Consider the following 24186-nt stretch of genomic DNA (forward strand, 5'->3'; position numbering starts at 1 on the left):
AAAAAAAAAAAGACTGCATTTTGCACAGCTCATGTTCTTAGGTAACAATATAAAGTGAGTCTGTCTGAGATTAGGTGAAAATGCAGGTGTGCTTGATGTAAGATAACCAGCCAAACTCTCAGCTGGAACAACTGAAAAAGTATAAGTGTGAGCATGACTATTGGGAAGAATTTAGATTCTATTTTGGGGGTTGTGTTTTGCTCAGCCCAGTGATGGTGATTAATAGCATTTGAGGCAGACAACCATCCTGAATTACCAATAATTAATTTTAACCTAGAACAACATTTTTCTTCCAAATGTTGTCATTTCTTACTGAATGAAGTTGGTTGAATGATATATTTGTTTTTGAAGGCATACCCTGAAGTACTATAACCAGCTGTATTTTCAGGATCATAACACCTTTGTGTTTATTGAACTATAACTGAAATTACTAGAATGTGCTTATTTTTTTCTTTAGATTTTGTGGTGGACGCAACCCGCAAGGGTAACAAAATTCGTTTTGCAAATCATTCGGTAAATCCAAACTGCTATGCAAAAGGTAGGTACCTCTGAAGTCACAGTTCTCACAGTCTGACACAGGGACTCCCTTTTCAGTCCTGTGGTGACAGATTGGAGTACTTGTAGGAGAGCTGTTTGTTACATGAATGAGTCTGTTCACTAGTGTGGGGTCTAATGTTCACTTACACCTCTGTGTATCTCTCTTTCCAGTTATGATGGTTAATGGTGATCACAGGATAGGTATTTTTGCTAAGAGAGCCATCCAGACTGGTGAAGAGCTGTTTTTTGATTACAGGTTGGTAAAGTACATTTCTAACATGATCTAAGGACTGTGAGCTGTGGACAAAGGCTCTTTTTAGTTTTTGCTAGAGCTGCAGTCAGGGGGACTGGGCTGGATTTTTTTGGTCACTTTGCTGTGGGCAGGGAGTTGGCTTATACTTCCTTGCTATTGTTTTCTACTTATTAATTATGCAAGGAATGCTGATTTTAAAAATGTAATAAAACCCACATGGAAAGTCTGTTTCTTGCCCTGCTGTTATGTTGACAGCTGTGTGAGGCTCCTGGACCTTTTCACGGCATTCTGCACTTTTTAAAGTAAATGTGATCAGCTCAGGGCCTGTAGCTCAAGCAGCTAAGGTGCCAGCCACATACACCAGAGCTGGTGGGTTTGAATCTGGCCTGGGCCTGCCAAACAGTGACAGCTACAACCAAAACATAGCCTGGCATTGTGGCGGGCACCTGTGCTACTTGGGAGGCTGAGGCAAAGACAATTGTTTAAGCGCAAGAGTTTGAGGTTGCTGTGAGCTGTCACACCACAGCACTCTACCCAGGGCCACAGCTTGAGACTCTGTCACAGAAGAAAATGAAATAAAAAATAAAGTAAATGTGATCACACTGATCTAGATCATTCTGCTTCCACTTGACAGTATACTATGTATCTCTCTACTGTTAGTACACTTAGATCTACTTTATTTCTTTATTGCTAGAGGGCTTAGTACACACATTATTTAATACTTTGAAAGTCAGACACTATTGGCAGATGACTGCCTGGTCAACCCTGTATGTTTCTTTCTGGAAGAAAAACTATTAGGATGCTGGGGACACATGGGCCACTGAATTAGGCTGGCAGTTTACACTGTCAGGTTCTGTACCATAAATGGCGGCTTGTGCCTGTAATGCCTACCACTGTGGAAAGAGCATTGACTCCTAACCACTAGACCAACTTCACTAGCGAGTGTCATCCCTAGCACTTTGGGAGGCCAAGGCAGGAGGATCACTTGAGGCCAGAAGTTTAAATCAGCCTGAGCAAGAGTGAGACCCTGTCTCTACAAAAAATAGAAAAATTAGCCAGGTGTGGTGATGGGTACTTGTAGTCCCAGCTCCTCAGGAAGCTGAGGCAGGAGGACCCCTTGAGTCTAGAGGCTTGAGGTTGCTGTGAGCTGTGACACCGCAGCATTCTACCTGGGGTAACAGAACACGACCCTGTCTCAAAGCAATAAATAAATGGCATCAAATGACTGTCATTAAAGAAATCCTGTGGCTGAATATATGTCTGATCCAGAAGATGATTTTGAGTATTGAGTTGATGCAAGGCAGGGCCCACGTGGGGCTGGTTTTTATGGCAGACTGCTGTACAGCTGAAGAAGCCCTCCAGGGCCTACTGTGGTAGAGTCCACCACTAGCAGCTCTGGTCTAGGCTTGCTGCAGGGAGCAATGTGGCGCTCAGACCCAGCCCCCCACTTATGGGGGTGGCCTGGTGGTCCCACCCCTTGGCTGGCTTTTCATGCTTCTTCCCTGGTGTGTGCTGCACTTCAGCTCTTTCTTCACCTAGGGATGCCTCTCTGGGGTTCATCTTTGGCCCTGTTTACTAGAGTGCCAGTCATTTTCTTTCCAGATCACAGTTCTCTTTATTTTGCTTTCCCAGACTCAGGCCTAAATATCATGACTCAGACCAGCCTTCCTGGGGGCAGTTTGCTTCCAAGGCTTAGGGCAGTCTGGGCAGGAAGCTGTGAGAATGTAGGAACAGGTTTGTCTGGTTCCCAAGTTAGCAAGTTCTCAGCTAGAAGATTAACCTTAATACAGATGTGTGCAGTGCCTTCTACACTCGTGCATGCAGGTGTGTGTTTTTCCTTCTTTGACATTTTAATGTGCCCACTCAATCAGTAGGCTTGGTTGTGTTGACTCTCCCTGCATGTTGGATAAGTGGTCATTCCCTTTTCATGTTGTTTCAGATACAGCCAGGCTGATGCCCTGAAGTATGTCGGCATCGAAAGAGAAATGGAAATCCCTTGACATCTGCTACCTCCTCCCCTCCTCTCTGAAACAGCTGCCTTAGATTCAGGAACCTCGAGTACTGTGGGCAATTTAGAAAAAGAAAATGCAGTTTGAAATTCTGAATTTGCAAAGTACTGTAAGAATAATTTATAGTAATGAGTTTAAAAATCAACTTTTTATTGCCTTCTCACCAGCTGCAAAGTGTTTTGTACCAGTGAATTTTTGCAATAACGCAGTATGGTACATTTTTCAACTTTGAATAAAGAATACTTGAACTTCTCCTAGTTATTGAGTCATGTGTCACAAAACTTCATCACCTGATTTTAGAAAAGGCAGGAAAACTAACAAATTTAACACCTTTTATTTTTCAGGTGTCTTTGTAAGAATCCTGATTTAACCAGTATTGCCTGTTAGTATTAATAGCGTTATTTGCCTAGTTATAAATATTTGCATATTAAGTATATAAATGTGTAACAATAATTATGAATTTACCTAATTAATATTACCTAAGTGGAAGACCACCCATATGTTAATAACAACACCACACATCCTAGGGTTTAACACATCAAGGTTTTGATCTTGCACACAGGGGGTAGCTTGTGTTCCATTTAGCTGTGTGACCCGGAGAAAGTTTGCACTCCACTTCTCTGTTTTCCATATGTAAAATGACACTGAACTAGGTTATTTGTGAGAACCTCTCTGGCTCTCAGCAGCATTAGTCCATAGTTATTCATAAGTACAATATTGTAAATTGAGATTCCTTATGTACTACAAAAGCTAACAGATATAACTATACTATAGTTTTATATCTTCTAGAATAATCCCTGTCAAAATATTCAGGAAATGGGGTGCTTGCACACTGTGCTCTTCATGACAACATCGAGTTTGTCTCAGCAGCAGCGGTGGCTTTCCAGCACCCTCCCAAGACACACTGACCACCATGGGTGTGGGTGCCCTTGGAACAGCTGTAAATCAGTCCACAGCATGTTGTTAGTTGGTAGTTGCCTTTTCTTACAGTTAGATAATTTATGATAGTTAAAGTTCACATTGAATAAATAACTCACCTTGTTTTCCAATTCCATTAACATTTACAAGACTTTATCTGGTTTCTATCACAAAAGGTATAGGAAGTTGAGTTCTAAAGTTATTGCTGCTTAATTTTGGCAATGGAAGACCCTGCCCTAGACTCTAGTCTCATGTGTTGCTCTGGTAGTTTCATCCTTGATTTCTTTTTTATTGTTTGTTTTCTTTTTGGCCAGGGCTGGGTTTGAACCTGCCACCTCCAGCATATGGGGACGGCGTCTTACTCCTTTGAGCCATGGGCGCTGCCCTCATCCGTGATTTTTTAATGACATCTATTTATCGTCTCTAACGATCCCCCATCTCCACCCAAGAAATGGTACCATATGCTCACCAGGTTGCTGCAGACTGGTTCAAGTAGCATAAGAACACCAAGGCTTGCTCCTTCGTTACCTTAGGTCCACCTGGCTTTCAGCACAGGCTTGGGCAAAGTGGGCAGCCATTGAAGAAGTGGTTTTGTTACTTGGGTTGTTTAGACACAGGCACGTGTAGAGCCTATCTGTTCATTATCGACTGGGGGCCTGTTCAGGAAGCCCCAAGAGTCACATTGGGCCAATAGTATCTGTTGACACAGCTCATTCAAGCCACAGCTCCTAAGCCTTATCCAGAGACAAACAGCTGGAGGGGCCAGTGGGACCTTGAGTCCAGTGAGCTGCTCAACATGCCAGAGTCCCAGATGCATCAGGAAGACAGTGCACAGTGACATTGTTGGAAAATGAGTACTGTCAGTGTATTCTTAAAATGCACAAGCAGCTTTTTGTTCCATGATTTGAAATGTACTTTTCTAAATGTCCTCTTCAATAATTTCCATGAACACTGAGATTTTACTGACCAGAAATACTGGACATAACTAAATTGATATGATAAAGGTCATCTTTAAGTTGGATTTGGTCAGCTTTATAATTTTACTTTAGGAGGTTCTCATAGATCACTGCCGCCTCAAGTTCTTTGGCCCAAGTGATCCTCCTGAGTAGCTAGGACTATAGGCATGTGCCACTGTGCCCAGCTAATTTTTAATGTTTTTGTAGAGACAAGGGTTTTGCTATGTTGCCCATGCTGGTCTCAAATTGCCAGGCTCGAGCAGTCCAGCCTTGGCCTCCCAAAGTGATGAGATTACAGGTATGAGCCACCAAGCCTGGCCTGTAATTTTTCTTTATTCACATCAGGAAAAGAAAGAGCTTGACATCAACATGTAGGCAGCATCTCACTCCTGGACTGACTTCTGCAAGCAGTTGAAAGGCACCACAGAGTAGCAAGCACTGTTCTGCTTGTCAAGATTCTTTTCAATCAAGAATGTTTCCTAATTTATAAAGGAATAGTAATCACCAGAGGCTGTTCTGATTTCTCAACACTGTTTGGTTCATTCAGTCTCCAGCCTTCATTGTGGCCACTCCACGGCCTGATTTTCCACCTCTGCCGAAGGTGTTCAGCAACTGCCCCCAAAAGTCAATGTGTAAATAAATATGTAATTTAAGCTTGTGGGTAGATCAGGACAAGGATCTAAGTGGGAACATTCTGAAAGGACCTAAGTATTATGTTATAATAAATGCTTGCTCAGTCTTTCAGCCCTCCGTTACAGTCCTAGAAGTCCCTGCTGACCTGTTAGGATGAAGTCACTGTTTGGTCTGCCACTGGACAGGTTTGGAACTGGAGAGAGAAGGACCCAAATGGCCAGCTTGCTGTGATTGCTGAAAAATAGGAAGTTCGTCTTCATCAGAAGGGGATTTAACTCAAATGTTTTTCATCGGGGTGTGGTAAATCTAAGTTTCCTTCAAAGAAAAATTAGGTACCAATGTTCAGCAAGGGGTAAGCATCTTACAATGCTCAGTAAAGCTATCTTAAATTCCATCCAGGTGCCTAGAACAATGGTTCCCTTAGCCGTTATGTGGAAACCTTCCACTCCCATATTGTAGTGCTCCTGGCTTTCTTACAAAGGCAGTGACCCAGACCAGCTTAGCATAAAGGTTGCCGAGTCTGATGCAGGAGTATCTTCTACCTTTGTGGGCTGTTGAGACCAAGGTCCTGTCTGGCCTTGTCTCTCCTTCCTAGGTAAGAAGAAATGGTTCCTCTGGGCCACAGTACCCAGTGGTACACTGAGTTTTTCTACAACCTGGAAGAGGAAATACTGATTTTATAAAAGAGGTAAAGTCATGGACAGGTTAAGAAGTAAACTTTTATTGCTGTGATGCCTCCTTGGCCAAGACTCCAAGGTAAGCCCTGGCCAGAATAAGTGACAGACTGCAAATTCCTGCTGTAGAATTCAGCAGCAGGAACTCCCCTGCCCAGGATGTTGGGCAGTTTTATGGCGAGGCTGCTCTAGTCTCAAAAAGGGATAAAGTGATAATCTGGGCAATTCTATGGCTTGATTAGTTCAGTGATACTTGTGCTTGGATAATTAAAAGTATACGTGGTAAAGCAAAAAGCCAAGTTGGATCTGCAACATCCTGACAATTTATAAAAGTATTTTGTCCAAGGAGGAGTAAGAGGTTGAGGTTGGGGAAAGCACACTTTTCCTGGAACTGACAACACTTCTGGGTTATAACAAGGCTTCAGGACTGCATGGCAGGGGGTTTACGAAACTGTTCTGAAAACAAGCTCTCTTTTCCCATTTCTTTCTTTTTTTTTTTTTTTTTTTTTTGAGACAGAGCCTCAAGCTGTCCCTCTGGGTAGAGTGCTGTGGCTTCACTGCTCACAGCAACCTCCAACTGCTGGGCTCAAGCGAGTCTCCTGCCTCAGCCTCCCAAGTAGCTGGGACCACAGGCGCCTGCCACAATGCCCTGCTATTTTTTTGGTTGCAGCTGTTGTTTGGCGGGCCTGGGCTGGATTTGAACCTGCCACCTTAGGTATATGTGGCTGGCACCTTAGCCGCTTGAGCCACAGGCGCCGAGCCTCTTTTCCCATTTCTTACAAGAGAAAGGACATTGCTCATAAGGGAACTTCAGGCCTATCCACCACTCACTGAAACCTAATCCTTTGGTCTGTATTTGGAAGCCTGGGACAATCTTTGTCAAGACATAATTCGGTTGGAGCAATAAAGGAAAAAGATCTAGAGTTACCTTTCTTTTCACACCCTTCAACATAGCCCACTTGCCTACTACGAAGGGGGTGGGCACAAGGTCATGAGTTTGCAGGTGTTGGGTGATGGCCTGTCCTTTCGTGCACATGTGTCTGCTTTGGTTTCCACAGTACCATGTGCTTACCCACCAAGGGCAGGCTTAATCCTGGAGGAGCTGAAGGGAGGCCAGCAGACCTCGTTGAAATAGTTCCTATCCCTGGCGGGAGGCAGACAGGAGTCTATGAGGAGCAGGAACAGTTTCTCTGCGGTGGATTTTTGCCAAAAACACAAGTTAGGTGCTTCACTTAATGTGGCAGTTTTCCAGTGTCTTGAGGCCCTAGGGCCTTGAGTGGAACTATGCTTTTCACTCAGGGAATCTTTCCTAGGTCATTTGAAAAGAGGGATATACTAAAGTGGAAACCATTAAGTGTGGAGTGTGTAACTGTCACTTTTTAATCTGTGAACCTAATCTGTTGAGCGCCAGATCGTCCTGAGAAATCCCAAGAGCTTCCATGGATTTCAGCTATGCCTCCTTCCGTTTGCTGGCTTGGACTCGGGAATAGGTGGTTTGCTCAGGATGTGCAAATGTCGCTTAAGAAACCTGTGAGGTACTTTAAGCTTCTGTGAAGAAAACAGGCTAATAAACAGGAGCACTGTGGTGCTGCCCACCCTGGCAGGGACAACTCTCTGTGCCTCCTGCCCTGTGGCCAGGAAATGACTACAAAAGGGAGCCTAGTAGCAAGCTCAGGAGGCTGAGAACAAAGACAGAAACCAGGCTGAAGCACAGGTGGCACAGGAATGGTCCCCAAGGGACTTCTCCCAGGGCCCTCCAGGACAGAAGGTAAAGGTGGGACGTGACTACCCTGGCCTCTCCTGGGGACAAATTGGGGCAAACACTCCATTCTCCCAGAGGGAATAAATAACCTTCCAAACAGCCAAGAACACAGGCTAGTCTACCAGCAGGAGCCTGAAAAGCCACAAACGCTCTGCTCTTTTGGGGAGGGCTTGTCACAGCCCCCTACTCCAGGGAACTTTGACAGTAAAATCTTGAGTATCAGTTTTAATCTTTAACTGTTGGCTAGAACCAGAGGTGTGATGACAAAGCTCCCTGCCATCTCCCACCGTGCACACACTGTGTGCTGGGTGTGGCAGCAGAGCATGGCAGTCAGTCCTAGCCACTCTACTCACTACTGACACCTTTCCCTGTCTTGGGGCTAGTTCCCACATGGGTTGTTGAGAGGATTAACGCAGTACTTATGAGTGTTAAACATTAACAATCAAAATGTGCTCTCAGAATCTCACCCTGCATTCAAGTCACTGGAAGTCTCAGAAATAAGCATAAATGTTTTCAAAAAGAAAGACTGAAAGGGGCTTGAAATTCTAAGATCTTAAGATTTTTTTCAATCCAAGAATGCAGCTCTTTTAAACTACAGGAAGACACTAGGAATATAAATTGCACAATCATTGTATCTTTTATTTACATATAGAAATTAGTAAAACTTAAAACAAAACCAAATGCGACTTGTACAGAAATCCTTTAATTTTCTTTATTTTCACACATTAAAAAATGAAACACACTATACAAATGGTTTTTCATAGCAGATTACACGTGGGTCCATTCAGACTTGCTCTCAAAGTGCTGCCAACATTACAAGTGCTGCCTGGGACGACAGCTGTTAATCAGGTAGCCAATGTATTGATTTAAATGCAGTAGCATGCAGCCCTCAGCGTGGAAGTTTCAGTTCCCCATAGTTCTTAAGTTAGGTTAAATGGCGTTGGTGTCCATATTTACAGACTTGAAATGTATCGATCCTGAGCAGTTCTGATGTAAATCTGAGACCACGTGATGGGAATCTCGGTCTCAGTTTTAAAAAGGGAGGTCCAAATGGCGGCAGGCTGGCTGCTATGAACTTGAGTTGTTTTCATTCTTTCCATTATGAACTATTTGCTGCGGGTCACACAATCAGACCCTTCTAGAAGGGTTAAGCCAAGTAGCTGTAGGTGTCCTTTTCACCATCCACTCGCTCCAAATATTCTTTCTCAATTAGAATGTCAATGCATTTCTGGGTGTTATTTTTTTAAAAAGGAAGAGGCAGTGAAAGGGGAAGAAAAACAGATCATCATCAGAAAAGAGTCAAGCCACCCTCCTCAAGGATGTTACCCCCATTCCTGAGAATTCAAGGGTAACAGACTTCCCCCCACCTTTGTGAGATCTGTACCGCGTAAGGCACCTAAGCCTTCCTTCGACTTCCTTTTTTCTTGACGCTTGCTAGAGTCCTCCCACACCCACCCTGGGAACTGGGGTCTGCCGAAGAAGCCATTTGGGTCAGAATCTCACCTCCTACCACAGGCTGCCTGCCTCCTCTTACTGGAGGACACCACTAGCAGGGAATGAGATAGTGGAGAAACCCCAAACAGCCACTAGCAAACTGGCACCTGTGTGAAGTGTGACCCCAGGGGCTAAATAGGGCCACCTCAACTCCTCTGGGGGAGTCGCCTGTCAGCCACCACCCTTTGAGGCTCCCTAATGGCTGTCATTTACCACGTTCCTAGGATAGAATACCTATGTAGCAATAAAAATGAACAAAGGGCCAGGCGTGGTGGCTCACGCCTATAATCCCAGCTCTGGGAGGCCAAGGTGGGTGGATTGCTTGAGCTCACAAGTTTGAGACCAGCCTAAGCCAGAGCGAGACCCAGTCTCTAAAAATAGCTGGACAATGTGGCAGGTGCCAGTGGTCCCACCTACTGGGACCTGAGGGTTGGCTGAGACAAGAGAATCGCTTGCGCCCAAGAGTTTGAGGTTACTGTGAGCTATGATACCACAGCACTCTACTGAGGTTGACAAAGTGAGACTCTGTTTCAAATTAAAAAAACAAAAACAAAAACAAAGGATTCTATAACAGATGATTCTCCCAAACGTAATGTGGGAAAAATTCTTATCTGACACGGAAGAGTACGTACTCTATAATCCATTTATATATTGTTCAAAGGCACTCAAAACTGCTTTATGGTGTCAGAGGTCATGACAGTGATTTTCTATGGGAGCACAGGTGGTCAGGCTGTGGGGTAGCTTTGGGGAGGCTGGTAACATCTTAATTCCTGTCTAGGTGTTGATTACACAAGTGCATTTACTTTGTGAGAATCACTAAGCTGTATACTTATGATCTGTGCACTTCTCTGTATATACAGTGCAATAAAAAGTTAAAATTAAGCCTATTTCCTTTTGTAGAACTCTATGACATGTGTGTAAGCTAGTTCCCCTTCTTCATGATACAGCAGTCCCACCTTTTCTTTTTTTTCTCCTCTACAATAAGAATGGAATGCAACTGCTCCGTGAGCCTGGTACCTTGATCACTGGGACCCGTGGTTTGAATCTGGAGGACAGCTGAGTGAGGACTTCTCCAAGCAACTGCTGGTGTTTCAGAACCTTCCGCATTTTCATGATCCTCACGATGGCCGCCTACACAACCAGGCAAGGAAAAGCAGGTGTGCTCAGAGCTGTCTGTAGCAACTGGCCTTAAGAGTTAAGGACGATCTGCACAAAGGCCACTGTTGTTTTTATTCTATGCAAAGGATGACGACTTCGTACTGCAGGTGAGAACAGGCAGGGAGCCAACTCTCCCTACCTGCGTCTCAACTCCAACATGAGAAATATTAAAATATTTTGATTTTATGAGCAATTTTACTAATGAACATTAAAAGAGAAAAATCTTCAAGGCCACAGAAGCACCCGCCCTCTCCATTAAACAACTCTCCTCTCATTTTAACTTGCCACCTATTTGCTTCCAACATTTAGAGCAGGAAGACTGCTGCTGTTTTGCCTGGCGACATAAAGGACTAATAATCCCTTTAGACAACAGGTCTGGCTCCAGGCCCTGCCTCTTCTGCTACCACAGGCCAGCCACCCAGCTGTCTCCTCCGTGGCTCAACCCGGCACTGCTGTCCTCCACACAGCATAGGTGTGCGTTAAAGTCACCTGAATCAGTAGTTTGCGGTCCTCCTCGATATTTTTATGTGTGGTTTCTTGTTCCTGCTTCTGTTCCGTTTTCATTGGCACATTGATATTAACCCTTAATTTCTTACTGTCAAGAAAATTGAAGAAACTGATCACTGTTTCTTGTTTTAAAAGGTAGGTAATAAAGGCTACTTCTATTTTACAACCTTTCAGAAGTGCTTTTGCACCCCCAGACAGACAGCATAACACATCTCTCACCTCTGCTGTGTAATTTCTGTCAACTGTCTGTGAGAATGTCCTCTACCAAACACTGGGTAGTTTTATCACAGAGTGATAGTGATAGTGGAGTTTCCCATATTGTCATTAATAGCGACATCTGTATTACAGGAAGTCCAGGTCTTTAATCTGCTCCCCCCGAATTTTGTCAAGTGAAATAAAGACACCCAGACACAGAGGTCCACACTTTCTAGGTGAATGATGTAAGGAAACTCATTTGTCAAATAATGAAAAACCTGTAACCTCTAGAAACATCTAGGACCACCAAGTGGAACCAAAGTCTGACCTCTAGCTCCCATGCTAGTGCCCTCCCCACCTACCAAGACAGTTGGGACAATTTGAGGTCCCAATTGCTCTTGGTTTGTCATGATACCAACAAACTTATGGGGGGGGGGGTGTTCTGGGGCGTATGTCTATGATCTACAAGTATTTATCATTAAACATTTCTTACTTTTTATAACCAAGATATAACTTTATTAAGGTATCTGGCTTCAATTCCACTTCATCAACATTTGCGTTTTCATCCTCCAAGACCTATAAGAAAACAACTGTTACCACACAACCTCAGGAAAAGGCCTTCTTCTGGTATTACATAGAAAGCACACAAACCTACCAACAACTTGGACTTCAATAAAATCTGTAGGACTTGTGCTAAAATGTCCTGCAATTAAACAGAAAAAAAGAATAAATTAACAGGAAAATATATTTTTGCAGTAAGAACACAGGCAACCCCTCATCCATTTTTCCATAGAAAAACCAGGATCACCTAAAAAAATATGCTGGGGGGGGCGGGGGGAGGATGAGTGGAGGGAGAGTAGTTGTTGGGACCACACCTATGGTGCATTTTACAAGGGTACATGTGAAATTTACTAGGTGTAGAATATAAATGTCTTAACACAATAACTAAGAAAATGCCGTGAAGGCCATGTTGACCAGTTTGATGAAAGCATTTCAGATTGTGTGTAAAACTAACACACTGTACCCCATGATTGCATTGCATTAATGTATACAGCTATAATTAAAAAAAAAAAAAAAAGAATATGCTCACAGGACAAAGAAAGATACACTTTCTAGAGGTCCTCTGAATCCACCACTTTCTCCCACCCTGACTTCTAAAAGTAAAATCAACCTCTTTCTGGCCTTGATTACTTAGTAATAATAATGGACAATTCTGTTACACTTAAATACAGGTTGAACATCTGTTATCTGAAATGTCTGGGGCCAGAAGTATTTTGGATTTAGAATATTTTCATCATACTGACCAGTTCAGCATCCCCAATCTGAAAATGTGAAATCTGAATGCTCTATCCTTCTGGCATATTGGTGCTTTAAAAAGTTTCAGATTTTGGAGCATATGAGATTTCAAATTTCCAGATCAAGGAAGCTGACCCTGCATCAGAAACGATGCATGACTGATTTCTTCCACTTCTCAAATGCTTGACAGCTCATGCTGGACACTGATCACTGCAGAAGAAATAGTAACAAGCTTCAGCAACACTGGAAAGGATGCTCTGCTCTCGAGCACAGTGGAGCTGGTGGCAGGCCCTCTCTCACTAGGCTCTGGTGCGCTCTCAAGCACGTGGTGTGGGCTCTCATCTGTCAACGGTGGGTGGCCTCAGCACTTCTCAGCCCTTCTTCAGCTTCACACCTCTTCCATGACCTCCGAGGGCACCATTGCTCAGCCCTTGGTACTCACAGCCATGTGGGCTCCCAATGACAACAGACCAGAAGGTCCTGCCTTTGTCATTATGAGTCCTGACTCTTTGTGGTTAAAACTGGCAGAGTAGGCTCGGCGCCTGTGGCTCAAGCGGCTAAGGTGCCAGCCACATACACCTAAGGTGGCGGGTTTGAATCCCCAGCCTGGGCCCGCCAAACAACAATGATGGCTGCAACCAAAAAATGGCCAGGCGTTGTGGCGGGCGCCTGTAGTCCCAGCTACTTGGGAGGCTGAGGCAGGAGACTTGCTTGAGCCCAGGAGTTGGAGGTTGCTGTGTGATGCCATGGCACTCTACCCAGGGGGATAGCTTGAGGCTCCGTCTAAAAAAAAAAAAAACCCAAAACAAAACAAAACAAAAAAAAACTGGCAGAGTAAGAAGCCTCTACTTTAGTAACTAGCTCAGAACTCCACAGCAGCAATTCAAGTGCTGCCAGCTGCATCTAGGGGAGGGAAGCCAGGGGAAGGCAGAGCCTCATTCATGAGCCAGATCTGACTGGGCAGCGTGTATCATGGGCAGGGAGGAAAGAGCAGCTGTAGTCCCACAAGGAAGAGAGTTCTCACAGAGCTAGCACAGAGGCTAGGTCGAGTCTGATCAGAAGAAGCCAAGCAAAGACTACACAGATAACCTGTCAGCTGTGTACAAAGCCCTCCCCACAGTCTTAGAGGCAACTGAGCCTTCAGCCAAATTCTGGTTTCCTTATTCTGATGTGGGTGGGTAAGGACCAATGAGAAAAGACACCTACATGAAAAGGAACAAACTCATTGTTATTAGAATTTGAAGACTGCAAAATAAATGACTTTCCTAATTCACATTCTATGAGGCTAGTAGTAACCTGACACGAAAACTAGGCAAGTATCACAAGAAAACATATCTCAGAGGCAAAGGTTAATATAAATGTAAGATACCTCAATAAAATACCAAACCCAACAAGTACATGAAAAGGATTATATACCATGACCAAAGGTAGTTCAATGCAGGAAGATTAACATAGCATACCATATTAGAAGACAAAAAGCCCAGAGCAGAAATAGCATTTTGGCAAAATAAAACACTCTTCCATGATAAAAAAAAAAAATTCAATGAACTAGGAATTCAAGGGAACTTCCTCAAATCTGGTAAAGGTAAACCTCACAGCTAACATCAGACTTAGCAGTTGAAGACTAAAGGCTTTCCCTCGAGAGCAAGAATGAGCCAAGAATGCCTCTTCCCACCGTCACTCAATGTTGTACCACACATATATGGCCAAGGGATTCAGTTTAAAAAAAAAAAAAAAGGAAGAAAAAAGTAAAATGACTTGTATTTGTAAATGATATAATTGCATGTTGAAAGAATGCTAAAGAACTACCTTCCAACCATTAGAGCTAATAAATGAATTAAGCAAAGTAAGTGGATACAAAACCAAAGGTCAATAATCAACCATATTTCTATGGAATAGTGATAAGCAATCAGAAAATGAAATTAAGAAATCCATTTATGATAGCATCACAAGTAATAAAATATTAAGGAGTAAACTTAAATTTAACTAAAAGAAATACTGTAAGACTCATACAGTTAAAACAAAGTTGAAAGAAATTAAAGACAATCTAAATAAATGGAAAAGATATCCCATGTTCATGGATTGGAAGATTTAATTTTAACTTGTTGAGATAGCAATATTCCCCAAATCGGTCCACAGATTCAATGCAATCAATCCTCATCAAAATCTCTACTGTACTTTTTGTAGGTATGACAAGCTGATCCTGAAATGTACAGGACGATGAAAGGTACACGAAATAGCCAATACAATCTTGAAAAAAAGGAACCAAGTTGGAGGTTTCAATTTCAAATCCTACTATGGAACAACAGTAATTAAGACTGTGTGGTACTGGCATAAGAACAGACATAAAGATTACTGGTGGCTCGGCGCCTGTGGCTCAAGTGGCTAAGGCGCCAGCCACATACACCTAAGGTGGCGGGTTCGAATCCCCAGCCCGGGCCCACCAAACAACAACGATGGCTGCAACCAAAAAATGGCCAGGCATTGTGGCAGGCGACTGTAGTCCCAGCTACTTGGGAGGCTGAGACAGGAGACTCGCTTGAGCCCAGGAGTTGGAGGTTGCTGTGAACGTGATGCTATGGCACTCTACCCAGGGGGATAGCTTGAGGCTCCGTCTCAAAAAAAAAAAAGATTACTGGTAAAAAACCTGAGAATCCAGAAATTAAAATACATCTACAGCCAATTGACTTTTAAAGGCAAGGTTACCTGCATCAATCAATTGGAAGAGAATAATCTTTCGCCTTTGGACTAGGCAATGATTCCTTAAATAGAACACTAAGATCAGAAGCAAAAAAAGGAATAGTATAGTGGACTTCATTAAAATTAAAAATTTGTGTGTATAAAAAAGAAAGTGAAAAGACAAACCATAGGATAGGAGAAAAAGATGTATCTGATAAGCATCTAGTATACTGAATATGTAAAGAATTCTTACAACTCAACAATGAAAAGACAAATTATTAGAATATTTACAATTAGAGAAATGCAAATCAAAACCACAATAAGATATTACTTTATACCTACTGGTATGACATAAGAAGACGGGTTCTTGCTATGTTGCCTAGGCAGGAATGTGGTGGCTATTCACAGGTGCAGTCCTGCTACTGATCATCATAGGAGTTTCGATCTGCTCCATTTCTGATCTGGGCCAGGGGTTCACCCCTCCTTAGGCAACCTGGTGGTCCCTTGCTCCCAGTCACCATACTGACACTGAACTTAGTGTGGACACCTGACTATCATAGTGCACTACTGCCCAGAACACTGGGGCTCAAAAGATCCTCCCCTGTCAACCTCCTGAGTAGCTGAGACTACATGTGCATGCCACCACGCCCAGTGATGACAATAATTTTTTTCAAAAGAAAAGCAACAAATGTTGGTGAGGCTATGGAGAACTGGACCCCTCATACGCTGCTGAGGAGAACATGAAATGGTCTGGCTCCTATTACTTCTTAATTCTGCCCCCCCAAAACAATTGTTTTATGAATATATAAGAACAATAAAACTGCAAAAATATGTTCATAGCAATATTATTCCTAACAACCAAAAGGCAGGAACAACCGAATGTCCATCTACCAAAGAATAAACAAACAAAACTTGTTCTATCCAGAGGCTGGAATATTACTCAACTGTATAAAAGAATGAAGTTCCAACATAGGCTACCACATAAATAAACTTGGAAAACAATTTATTAAGAAGGCAAAGCAAAAAGCCACACACTAAGTGACTCCACTGATATGAAATGTCTGGAGTAGGCAAATCCATAGTGACAGAGAATAGATTAATAATCATCGGTGCTGGGGAAGGGAGGAGCAGGTAACAGGTAGTGACTATCGATGGGAACAGGTTTCTTTTTGGGGTGATGAAAATGTGCTGGAATGGATAGTGGCAGTGGTTGTATAGACTTGTGAGTACACTAAAAACCACTCAATTGTGTACTTTAGATTGGTGAATTTAATGTTACATGAAATTTTATGTTACCTGAAATATAGGAGAACCTCCGTAGTTGAGCGCGTCCCTACACTGAATACCTCCCTAAGTTTATCTTATTTCCATAGACCAGACACGCACCACACATACTGCTGTAAACCATTTCATACTTTACTTACTTTTTCATAATAAAGTAAAGGCCAATTCCTCACATTGACCACCTCTGCATGTTGGCCAGTTACCAGTTTGTTACAGTTCCTTGGGTAGTCAATTTACAGTTTCTACTGTGTATCTCAATACAAACAAATGACTAATAGGAAAAATAATACCAAAGTTAAGTGAAAATTTAGGGTTCAGAAAAGCCTAACTGGAAAAAGAATTAAGAATTGATAAAGTGGCAGCGCCCACAGCTCAGTTGGTAGGGAGCTGGCTACATACGCAGAGGCTGGTGGGTTCAAACCCAGCCTGGGGCCTGCTAAAGCAACAATGACAACTGCAACAACAAAAAAATAGCTGGGCGGGGCTCAGTGCCTGTAGCTCAGCAGCTAGGGTGCCAGCCACATACACTGGAGCTGGTAGGTTTGAATCCAGCCTGGGCCTGCCAAACAACAACTACAACCACAAAATAGCTGGGCATTGTGGCAGGCGCCTGTGTCCCAGCTACTTGGGAACTGAGGCAAGAGAATCTCTTAAGCCCAAGAGTTGGAGGTTGCTGTGAGCTGTTATGCCACAGCACTCTACCCAGGGCAACAGCTTGAGACTCTGTCCCAATAAATAAAAAAAAGAACTGATTAAGTGAATGAGAGAAAAGCACATCCTGGCGTGTGTGTGTGCACACGTACTGAGTTTTAAAATTCAGTTTTTTGTGACATGTATTAAGATCCTGGAATAAGAACAGGCTCATATTTATGAGGCAAATATAACCTTAAATCAGAGACACCCCTATCCTCTCCCTATACTTTTCCTACAATATCCACAAGAAAATGGCAACTAGATAAACAGAGAAGGTGTAAAGTGACACAAATACCATTTTAATTTGTGTGCTGTCCGTCAACTGCTGCACAGTGTAGGCATCTTCCGTGTTGTACTGAAGCAGGATTGCCATCTGGAATGTAGATGCCTTCGAGGTGTCCCATGGAGAAGAAAGAGAAGAAAAATTTAAATGCACAGAAACTATTCCAAGAAATAAAGCAGATGTATTTAAAAGAGAACACCAAGTCTTGCAATGCCATTATAATCAAACATTTTCCAAAAGACAAGTCATTTTCTACCTTTTCAGACATGAAAATGATTGGAATTTTCTTCTAAAATGTGTAATCTCTAAATACACACCACACATGCAGCCATACTCACTGATACAGCTACACATGCCCCTGACATAGACAGACACATTAAGTATCAAACTTCAAATTTGTTTTTGCACACTCTACACATTAAGGGAAATGATCTGTTGGTACATTATTGATAGTAAACAACCTAAATATTGAATTATATTTGGTATTTTTAACACTAAGTAATTTATTGTTATGAACAAGTAAGTAAAGTATGAAATGGTTTATAACAAACCACAACTGCCCCAAGGTATGTTTTGCTATAGAGTGTGTCAAGTAGCACACACTGGTTCCTTTTTTTTTTTTTTTAAAAGGACAAGGTCTTGCTTTGTCACCCAGGCTAGAGTGCAGTGACATCATCATAGCTCAATGCAGTTTCAAACACCTGAGCTCAAGTGATCCTCTTGCCTCAGTCTTAGTAGCTTGGACTACAGATTTCTACCACCATACCTGGCTAGTTTTTAAAATTTTTCTTCTCAGGCTGGTCTTCAACTCCTGGCCTCAAGCACCTGCTGGTTCCTAATTTCCAGCCTCCGGAAGTGCTGGGATGACAGGTGTGAGCCACCACACCTGACCTGGTTCAAATTCCTGAGTATGTACAGCAATTGAACACCTCACTTCTCCCTTCTCTCTTCCATAATCCACAGCAACAGGTGATGAACTAGACCATCACCACTTCCCTAGGCAAGATCTTGATCAAGGAAGAGAGAACAGTTGACACTGTGAGCCTATTTCAGGGCAGATCAGACAAGGGTGCTTCTGGGCCTTAAGCAGAAACACGAGGGAAGGGAGAGAGAATAGTGCTAGTGCCTTTTACTGGGCCTTTGCACAGCAGACACACAATGCGAGGTCTCTGCCTGCTCAAACATGGGCACCGAAATTTCACAGCATAGTATGAACATGTGGATTCCTCTGTGTGTATCTGGGGATAAATAGAACAAAATTCCAACTGTATAGTAATATATGTGTACGTTGATAAAGATGTCTGGACGCAGCATGACAGAATATTAGAATATGTAATAGTCTTTGTCATTGTAACTATTTTATCAGAGAAGAATTGCTGAAAATTTAAATCAATGTGCAGCTTGTGTGTGTAGACTCATTCTAAAGTTTCTTTCTTTTTTGAGACAGAGCCTCAAGCTATCGCCCTGAGTAGAGTGCCCTGGCATCAAAGCTCACAGCAACCACCAGCTCCTGGGCTTAAGTGATTCTCTTGCCTCAGCCTCCAGAGTAGCCGGGACTACAGGCGCCTGCCACAATGCCCGGCTATTTTTTTTGTTGTAGTTGTCATTGCTTGGCAGGCCCAGGCCAGATTCGAACCCACCAGCTTTGGTGTATGTGGCTGGTGCCTTAGCCGCTTGAGCTAAAGTGCCTCCCCATTCTGAAGTTTCTTAACCTCTGAACAGAGACTGGCAATTGTTCTTCTAAACTCACAGAGAAATCTTCTCAGGGCTTAAAATAAGCAACTGTTTGTGAAGCCCACCCTCAAAGTTACAGTGAAAAGAGACTTCTTAATTGGATAGCTCTTAAAGCAAAACAGGTTCAGAGAGTCTCCTGAGCCTGAACATTTTAAAGAGGAAAGACCATAACTGAAATTTTGGCTTGGTCACACAGAAGCCAGGATCCAGACAGAGTCACTTTTATGAACCGGAGCCTCAGTTTTACTGGAGTGGAAGTATACCGAGTTGCCAAGGGCAGGAGGATCACTTGAGCCCTAAAGTTGCTGTGAGTTATGACATAACTGCACTCTACACAGGATGATGGCTTGAGACTGTCTTAAAAAAAAAAAAATAGTTTAAGAGAAAGAGGTGATCTTACCTGCAGAGTATACCTGTTTTTGAAGCAGTTAGTTACCAACTCTCCTTTAGACAACTGATACAACCACGTCAGCTTCCTGCCACTGTGACGGCTGGCGTAGAAGGCTGTGAACCGCTGGTAACTACGTTCCAGCTGGAGGAAAGAACAGCGTTATGGGGCACTTGTACCCAACCACGCCCTACAGCCCACACTTGTATGGAGAGTATGCTGCTCCAAGTTCATAGTACAAAGTCAGTGCTTATGCAAAAGTAAAAGAAAGCGCCAGGTGTCTGCCCCTCTTGTAATCTTAGCACTGGGAGGTACAATGAACAGAAGATTCTACTCCAAAAACAATAGGTACCCACCAAGATGTGCATCACAGAACTAACCAGGCCCTATGGGCCGGAGTAAATGCACATCTCTGCTGAGCTGACAGGCTCTCTGTGACATGGGAACTGGCAAGAGGGCCTTGGGCAGAGCTGTTCCCATGAGGGGTGAAGACCGCCCCTACTAAGCACTAACAGAACAGAAGACAAAGCAGCTCACCTCTGACGGCAAGGCGAATGTGCAGGACTGCTGGAAGGGCCAGGACCCGGAGCTGAGAACCTGAATACTGAAGTCCACTGGGAGAGGGAAAATTCAGGAAGACTTTAATTAAGTTTCGTAAATTAAAAAGTTCAATCATTTCAAATCAACATGGATTGTTCCTCATTAAAAGAAAATACACTAGATAAAAAATATTGCTTAAATATAAAATTAAAGAATTGAATACATATAATTGTAATCCATTTTATTCAATTAAAATTAGTAAGAGGTGGAAGAGCCGGAAATTCTTTTCCTCCACTACGAGGGTGACAGTTTTCCCTTTAACTTGCAGCTCAGAATGGTGGCAGCACGTGCCTCCCCTGTTCCGTCTGTTTTATATTTCTGTCTCAAATAACTTCAGTAGCTGCACCGAGCCTACCCGCACAGCACCACAGCCCAGCCCAGGGAAACTGAAAACCCAGAAGTAAACCACTGTCTTCACTATAATTTGTCTGTCACTTATTACTGTGAAAAGATACATACTCTATATATACAAACCTATTAATTATAATAATTTCATCTTCACAGACAGTTGAAAAGTCCATGGGTAAAACCATCAAGTTTAACAATGGAGCACTACTTTAGATTTAGGAAAAATAAAATTAGCCAAGTGGCTAAGGTACCAGCCACATACACTAGAGCTGGCAGGTAGAATCCAGCCTGGGCCTACCAAACAACAACGACAACTACAAGCAAAAAATAGCCGGGCATTGTGGCGGGTGCCTGTAGTCCCAGTTTCTTGGGAGGCTGAGGCAAGAGAATCACTTTAAACCCAGGAGTTGAAGGTTGCTGTGAGCTGTGATGCCACAGCACTCCACTCATTGAGACAGCTTGAGGCTCTGTCTCAATAAACAAACACAGACAGAAATTATCTGCCGATGATGTAGCACAAGTCTGACATCCTACTCCTGCAGTAAGACCTTACAACACAGGCCCAGTTACCTCTCTGGGGAAATGAATCCCTATTTCAAACCTAAAGCAACAGTCTTTAGTTGACTCTGTTATCTCCACAGGCCGAATGAGTTTCTTATAATTAAAAAAAAAAAAAAATACTAGGAGGCTGAGTGTGGTGGCTTGCCTGAGTTCACAGGTTCGAGACCAGCCTGAGCCAAAGCGAGACTTCTCCTCTAAAAATAGCCAGGAGTTGTGGTGGGAACCTGTAGTTCCAGCTACTTGGGAGGCTGAGGCAAGAGAATCGCTTAAGCCAAAGAGCTTGAGGTTGCTGTGAGCTGAGACTCCACAGCATTCTACCGAGGGCAACAAAGTGAGACTCTGTCTCAAAAAAAAAAAAAAAGCTAGAATGGATTCAAATGATGGCTTAAAACAAACAAAACAAGTCCATGAGACCCTGGCCAGGGTGTTCAATAAACAAGTCAGCAGGTAGAAGAGGGGATTGGACCTGGATGAAAATCAGCTTGGCCCCCAGCTCCCAGCCGGCAGCTAGGTTGATAGCACTTCCATAACCTGCCATCTCCCAACGTCACATGGGAGCAGGAAGGAAGTGGGCAGGACGTTTGGGAGCACCTTCGAAATTTCTTCCTTCTAAGTCTTAGAATTTCTAACAAAGCATTTACCATCCTTACTTAACATTCTGCCACTTCTCTCATTTACTACAAGAACACTGCCTGTAAGGGAAGCTTATAAACATACTCACAGTCTAGTGGTTCTGAATTCGTCAGGTGCTTTTTGAATTGCTCATTCAAATCTTTGCTTACACCAATGTCTTGAAACATCCGCTGAAGTTTAGAGGTATACTCAAAACCACAAGCTTGCTGAAATGAACCCAGATAACTATCTTATTAATTTGTTAAAACACATAAATACGTATCAGGGAATTTTAGAGAAATTATAGTATATGACACATGTACAAAACTACTAGGAAAGCTAGTAATTATATCTTATGGTGTAACTATGTACAGATTAAAATACATTGTTAAAAATAACAACTATAAGTTGAACAGTTAAGTCTTCATATACACGACAGCCATTATTTGAGCATCTAAGAGAAAGATAAGGTGACATCACGGTAGAAAACAAAGATGAAATCGTTGTCTCTCATCCTCCGGGTATGAATAAGCTGTTGCCTCTCCTTCTAGAATTCATGTGTTAAAGCACCAACCTCCAACGTGATAATATTATAGATGGTGCCTTGGGGAGATAATTATGTTTGGATGAGGTCTTGAGGGTGGCGCCCTGATGATGGGATTAGTGTCCCCATAAGAAGGCAGAAGAGAGCCCTGTACTCCCTCCTGGCCATGTGAGGACATAGCAAGGAGGGCAGCAGTCTGCAGCCCAGGGAGAGAACCCTCACCAGGGACCAAATCAGTTGGTACCTTGATCTTGGACTTCTCAGCCTTCAGAACAGTGAAATTCAATTTCCTTTATTTAAGCTGCCTGGTCTATGGTATTTTATTATGGCAGCCTGAACAAAGATACTCATATAACTATAATTTTATGTCTAAGTAAAATATGTTCTGTGACATATAACAGCAGCCTGGCGAACCCTGAAACATACACAGGGATGACTCAAAGGAGGTGGACTAAGGAAGGAAGAACAGTGTGACAGCAACACTGAAACCTCCTGTCTTCCTGTCGCTATGGGGTTACAGATAGTTAACCAAACCCAGAGCAAGACAAAATATCCAATCAACCCAAAGCCTGCAAAATGTGACTGTGGTCCAAGGCCAAAGGTTCTGGAGGCACGGCTGGTGGGCAGAGACCACTGGGCCTAGGTGGGACAGAATGGCCAGGAGAGCACTAGCTGTGGTAGGTCTTCAGCAGCAGAACAGCACCACTCACGCTGTACAAAGTGCTGCACCGACTCCTTTCCCACCTGACAATTGGGAGAATCCAAGAACTATTTAATAATGACCTCAAAGCTGGGATTTTTCAGGAGAAGCTGAACCCACCTTCAGCTTGGATATCATGCTTGCTTCGGCATCATCGCTCGCGCTGTTCTGATGTACCAGCCTCTTGGCCAGCATCTTTGCATAGAACTTCTGAAACACGTCCTTGTCCTCTATGTACTTGAAGACAACCATCTAGCAAAGCCACCAAGAGAACTGGGGGTGAGAAATGGATCAAGCACACTCACAAGCTAACTATGTAGAGCCGACCGTCACCAGCCAATTGCCATGCTTCTGCTTGGCTCTGGCTGAGCCTGTGTGCCAACATTTATGATGGCAAATGCCCCCCCCCGGAGTCTTTAATGTTAATATTTTCATCAATCCCTTTCATTCACATTAAGGTAGGCTAGATTTAGCACAAATATGAATAGTAATGACTCAATTTAGGCAATAAAACAGAGGTTCAAAATAAAATTACTTCTCGCGTCCCAGATGCTCCATACAAATAACCTTACAGACAACTTGTGACATCAACAGCTATGGAAAGCGGATGTGCTTCTGAAGCTCCTTACCACTTGATTCAGTGTGTCTTCTAGCTCTGCCTCTTCTGGGTTTTTCGAACTAAAATTTGGAAAAAGGCATTTGTGTTTTAAAACAAATCAGAAACCATTTAAACAAGCACCTCTTAGCTAAATCACCTGATCAGTATGTGGTTCCAGGCACTCTAATGATTAGTTCTCTTCAGGTTAGGATATGGGACGATCTTAACTCCCCTTCCCTGCAGCAATTTGGTAATCTCCTACTATAATCCCATCACAGAGGAACAGGAAATTATCATTTATAATATCCAAGATGAAAAACAACAGGAAATATTTACTGAAAGTTTCCCAGAATGTCATTGAATAAAGTTTTCCTTTCAGATAATCCACTTAAATATAAGTAAATAAGCTTTATTTTCCAATTTCTTTGTATAATCTGCTATAATTTAACTTTGGAAAAAACAAAAAGACACAGTTTCTTTTTAATGGCCTAATAAAGATAATGAAAGGGTTTAATTTATTACTGAAGTGATGCTTCCATTTGTGGTTAGGTCTACAAAACAGATGAGTGTTTTTAAACAACTGATTCATTCATTCTACAAACTAATTCAAGAGTAACTTGAGAATAAATGAATTTTGGGGTTTTTTTGTTTGTTTTTTTTTTTTGAGACAGAGCCTCAAGCTATCACCCTGGGTAAGTACTGTGGCATCACAGCTCACAGCAACTTCCAACTCCTGGGCTCAAGCGATTCTCTTGCCTCAGCCTCCCAAG

The 24186-nt window shown here is 42.8% G+C and overlaps 2 protein-coding genes across 3 annotated transcripts in view; one reads left to right on the forward strand and one right to left on the reverse strand.

Moving 5' to 3' along the window:
* Positions 1 to 3053, forward strand: part of EZH2 (enhancer of zeste 2 polycomb repressive complex 2 subunit) — a 39645-nt gene extending 36592 nt beyond the window's left edge. For both annotated transcript variants that reach the window (XM_023514434.1, XM_023514433.1), the window contains exons 17-19: positions 458 to 538; positions 709 to 793; positions 2730 to 3053. In XM_023514434.1, the coding sequence (XP_023370202.1) occupies positions 458 to 538; positions 709 to 793; positions 2730 to 2790 (227 nt within the window). In that variant the 3' untranslated portion in view covers positions 2791 to 3053. The remainder of the gene's footprint in view (positions 1 to 457; positions 539 to 708; positions 794 to 2729) is intronic.
* Positions 3054 to 8360: 5307 nt separating this feature from the next.
* Positions 8361 to 24186, reverse strand: part of CUL1 (cullin 1) — a 112552-nt gene continuing 96726 nt past the window's right edge. The window contains exons 12-22 of the mRNA XM_003792072.3: positions 23448 to 23496; positions 22939 to 23070; positions 21684 to 21801; positions 19991 to 20067; positions 19466 to 19597; positions 17344 to 17436; positions 11752 to 11799; positions 11590 to 11672; positions 10884 to 10989; positions 10254 to 10367; positions 8361 to 8970 (exon numbers count right to left, since the gene is read on the reverse strand). Of these exons, the coding sequence (XP_003792120.1) occupies positions 8890 to 8970; positions 10254 to 10367; positions 10884 to 10989; positions 11590 to 11672; positions 11752 to 11799; positions 17344 to 17436; positions 19466 to 19597; positions 19991 to 20067; positions 21684 to 21801; positions 22939 to 23070; positions 23448 to 23496 (1033 nt within the window). The 3' untranslated portion in view covers positions 8361 to 8889. The remainder of the gene's footprint in view (positions 8971 to 10253; positions 10368 to 10883; positions 10990 to 11589; positions 11673 to 11751; positions 11800 to 17343; positions 17437 to 19465; positions 19598 to 19990; positions 20068 to 21683; positions 21802 to 22938; positions 23071 to 23447; positions 23497 to 24186) is intronic.

Source organism: Otolemur garnettii, unplaced genomic scaffold (assembly GCF_000181295.1).
Source record: "Otolemur garnettii isolate 467f Iridium unplaced genomic scaffold, OtoGar3 scaffold00053, whole genome shotgun sequence".
Lineage (NCBI taxonomy): Eukaryota > Metazoa > Chordata > Mammalia > Primates > Galagidae > Otolemur > Otolemur garnettii.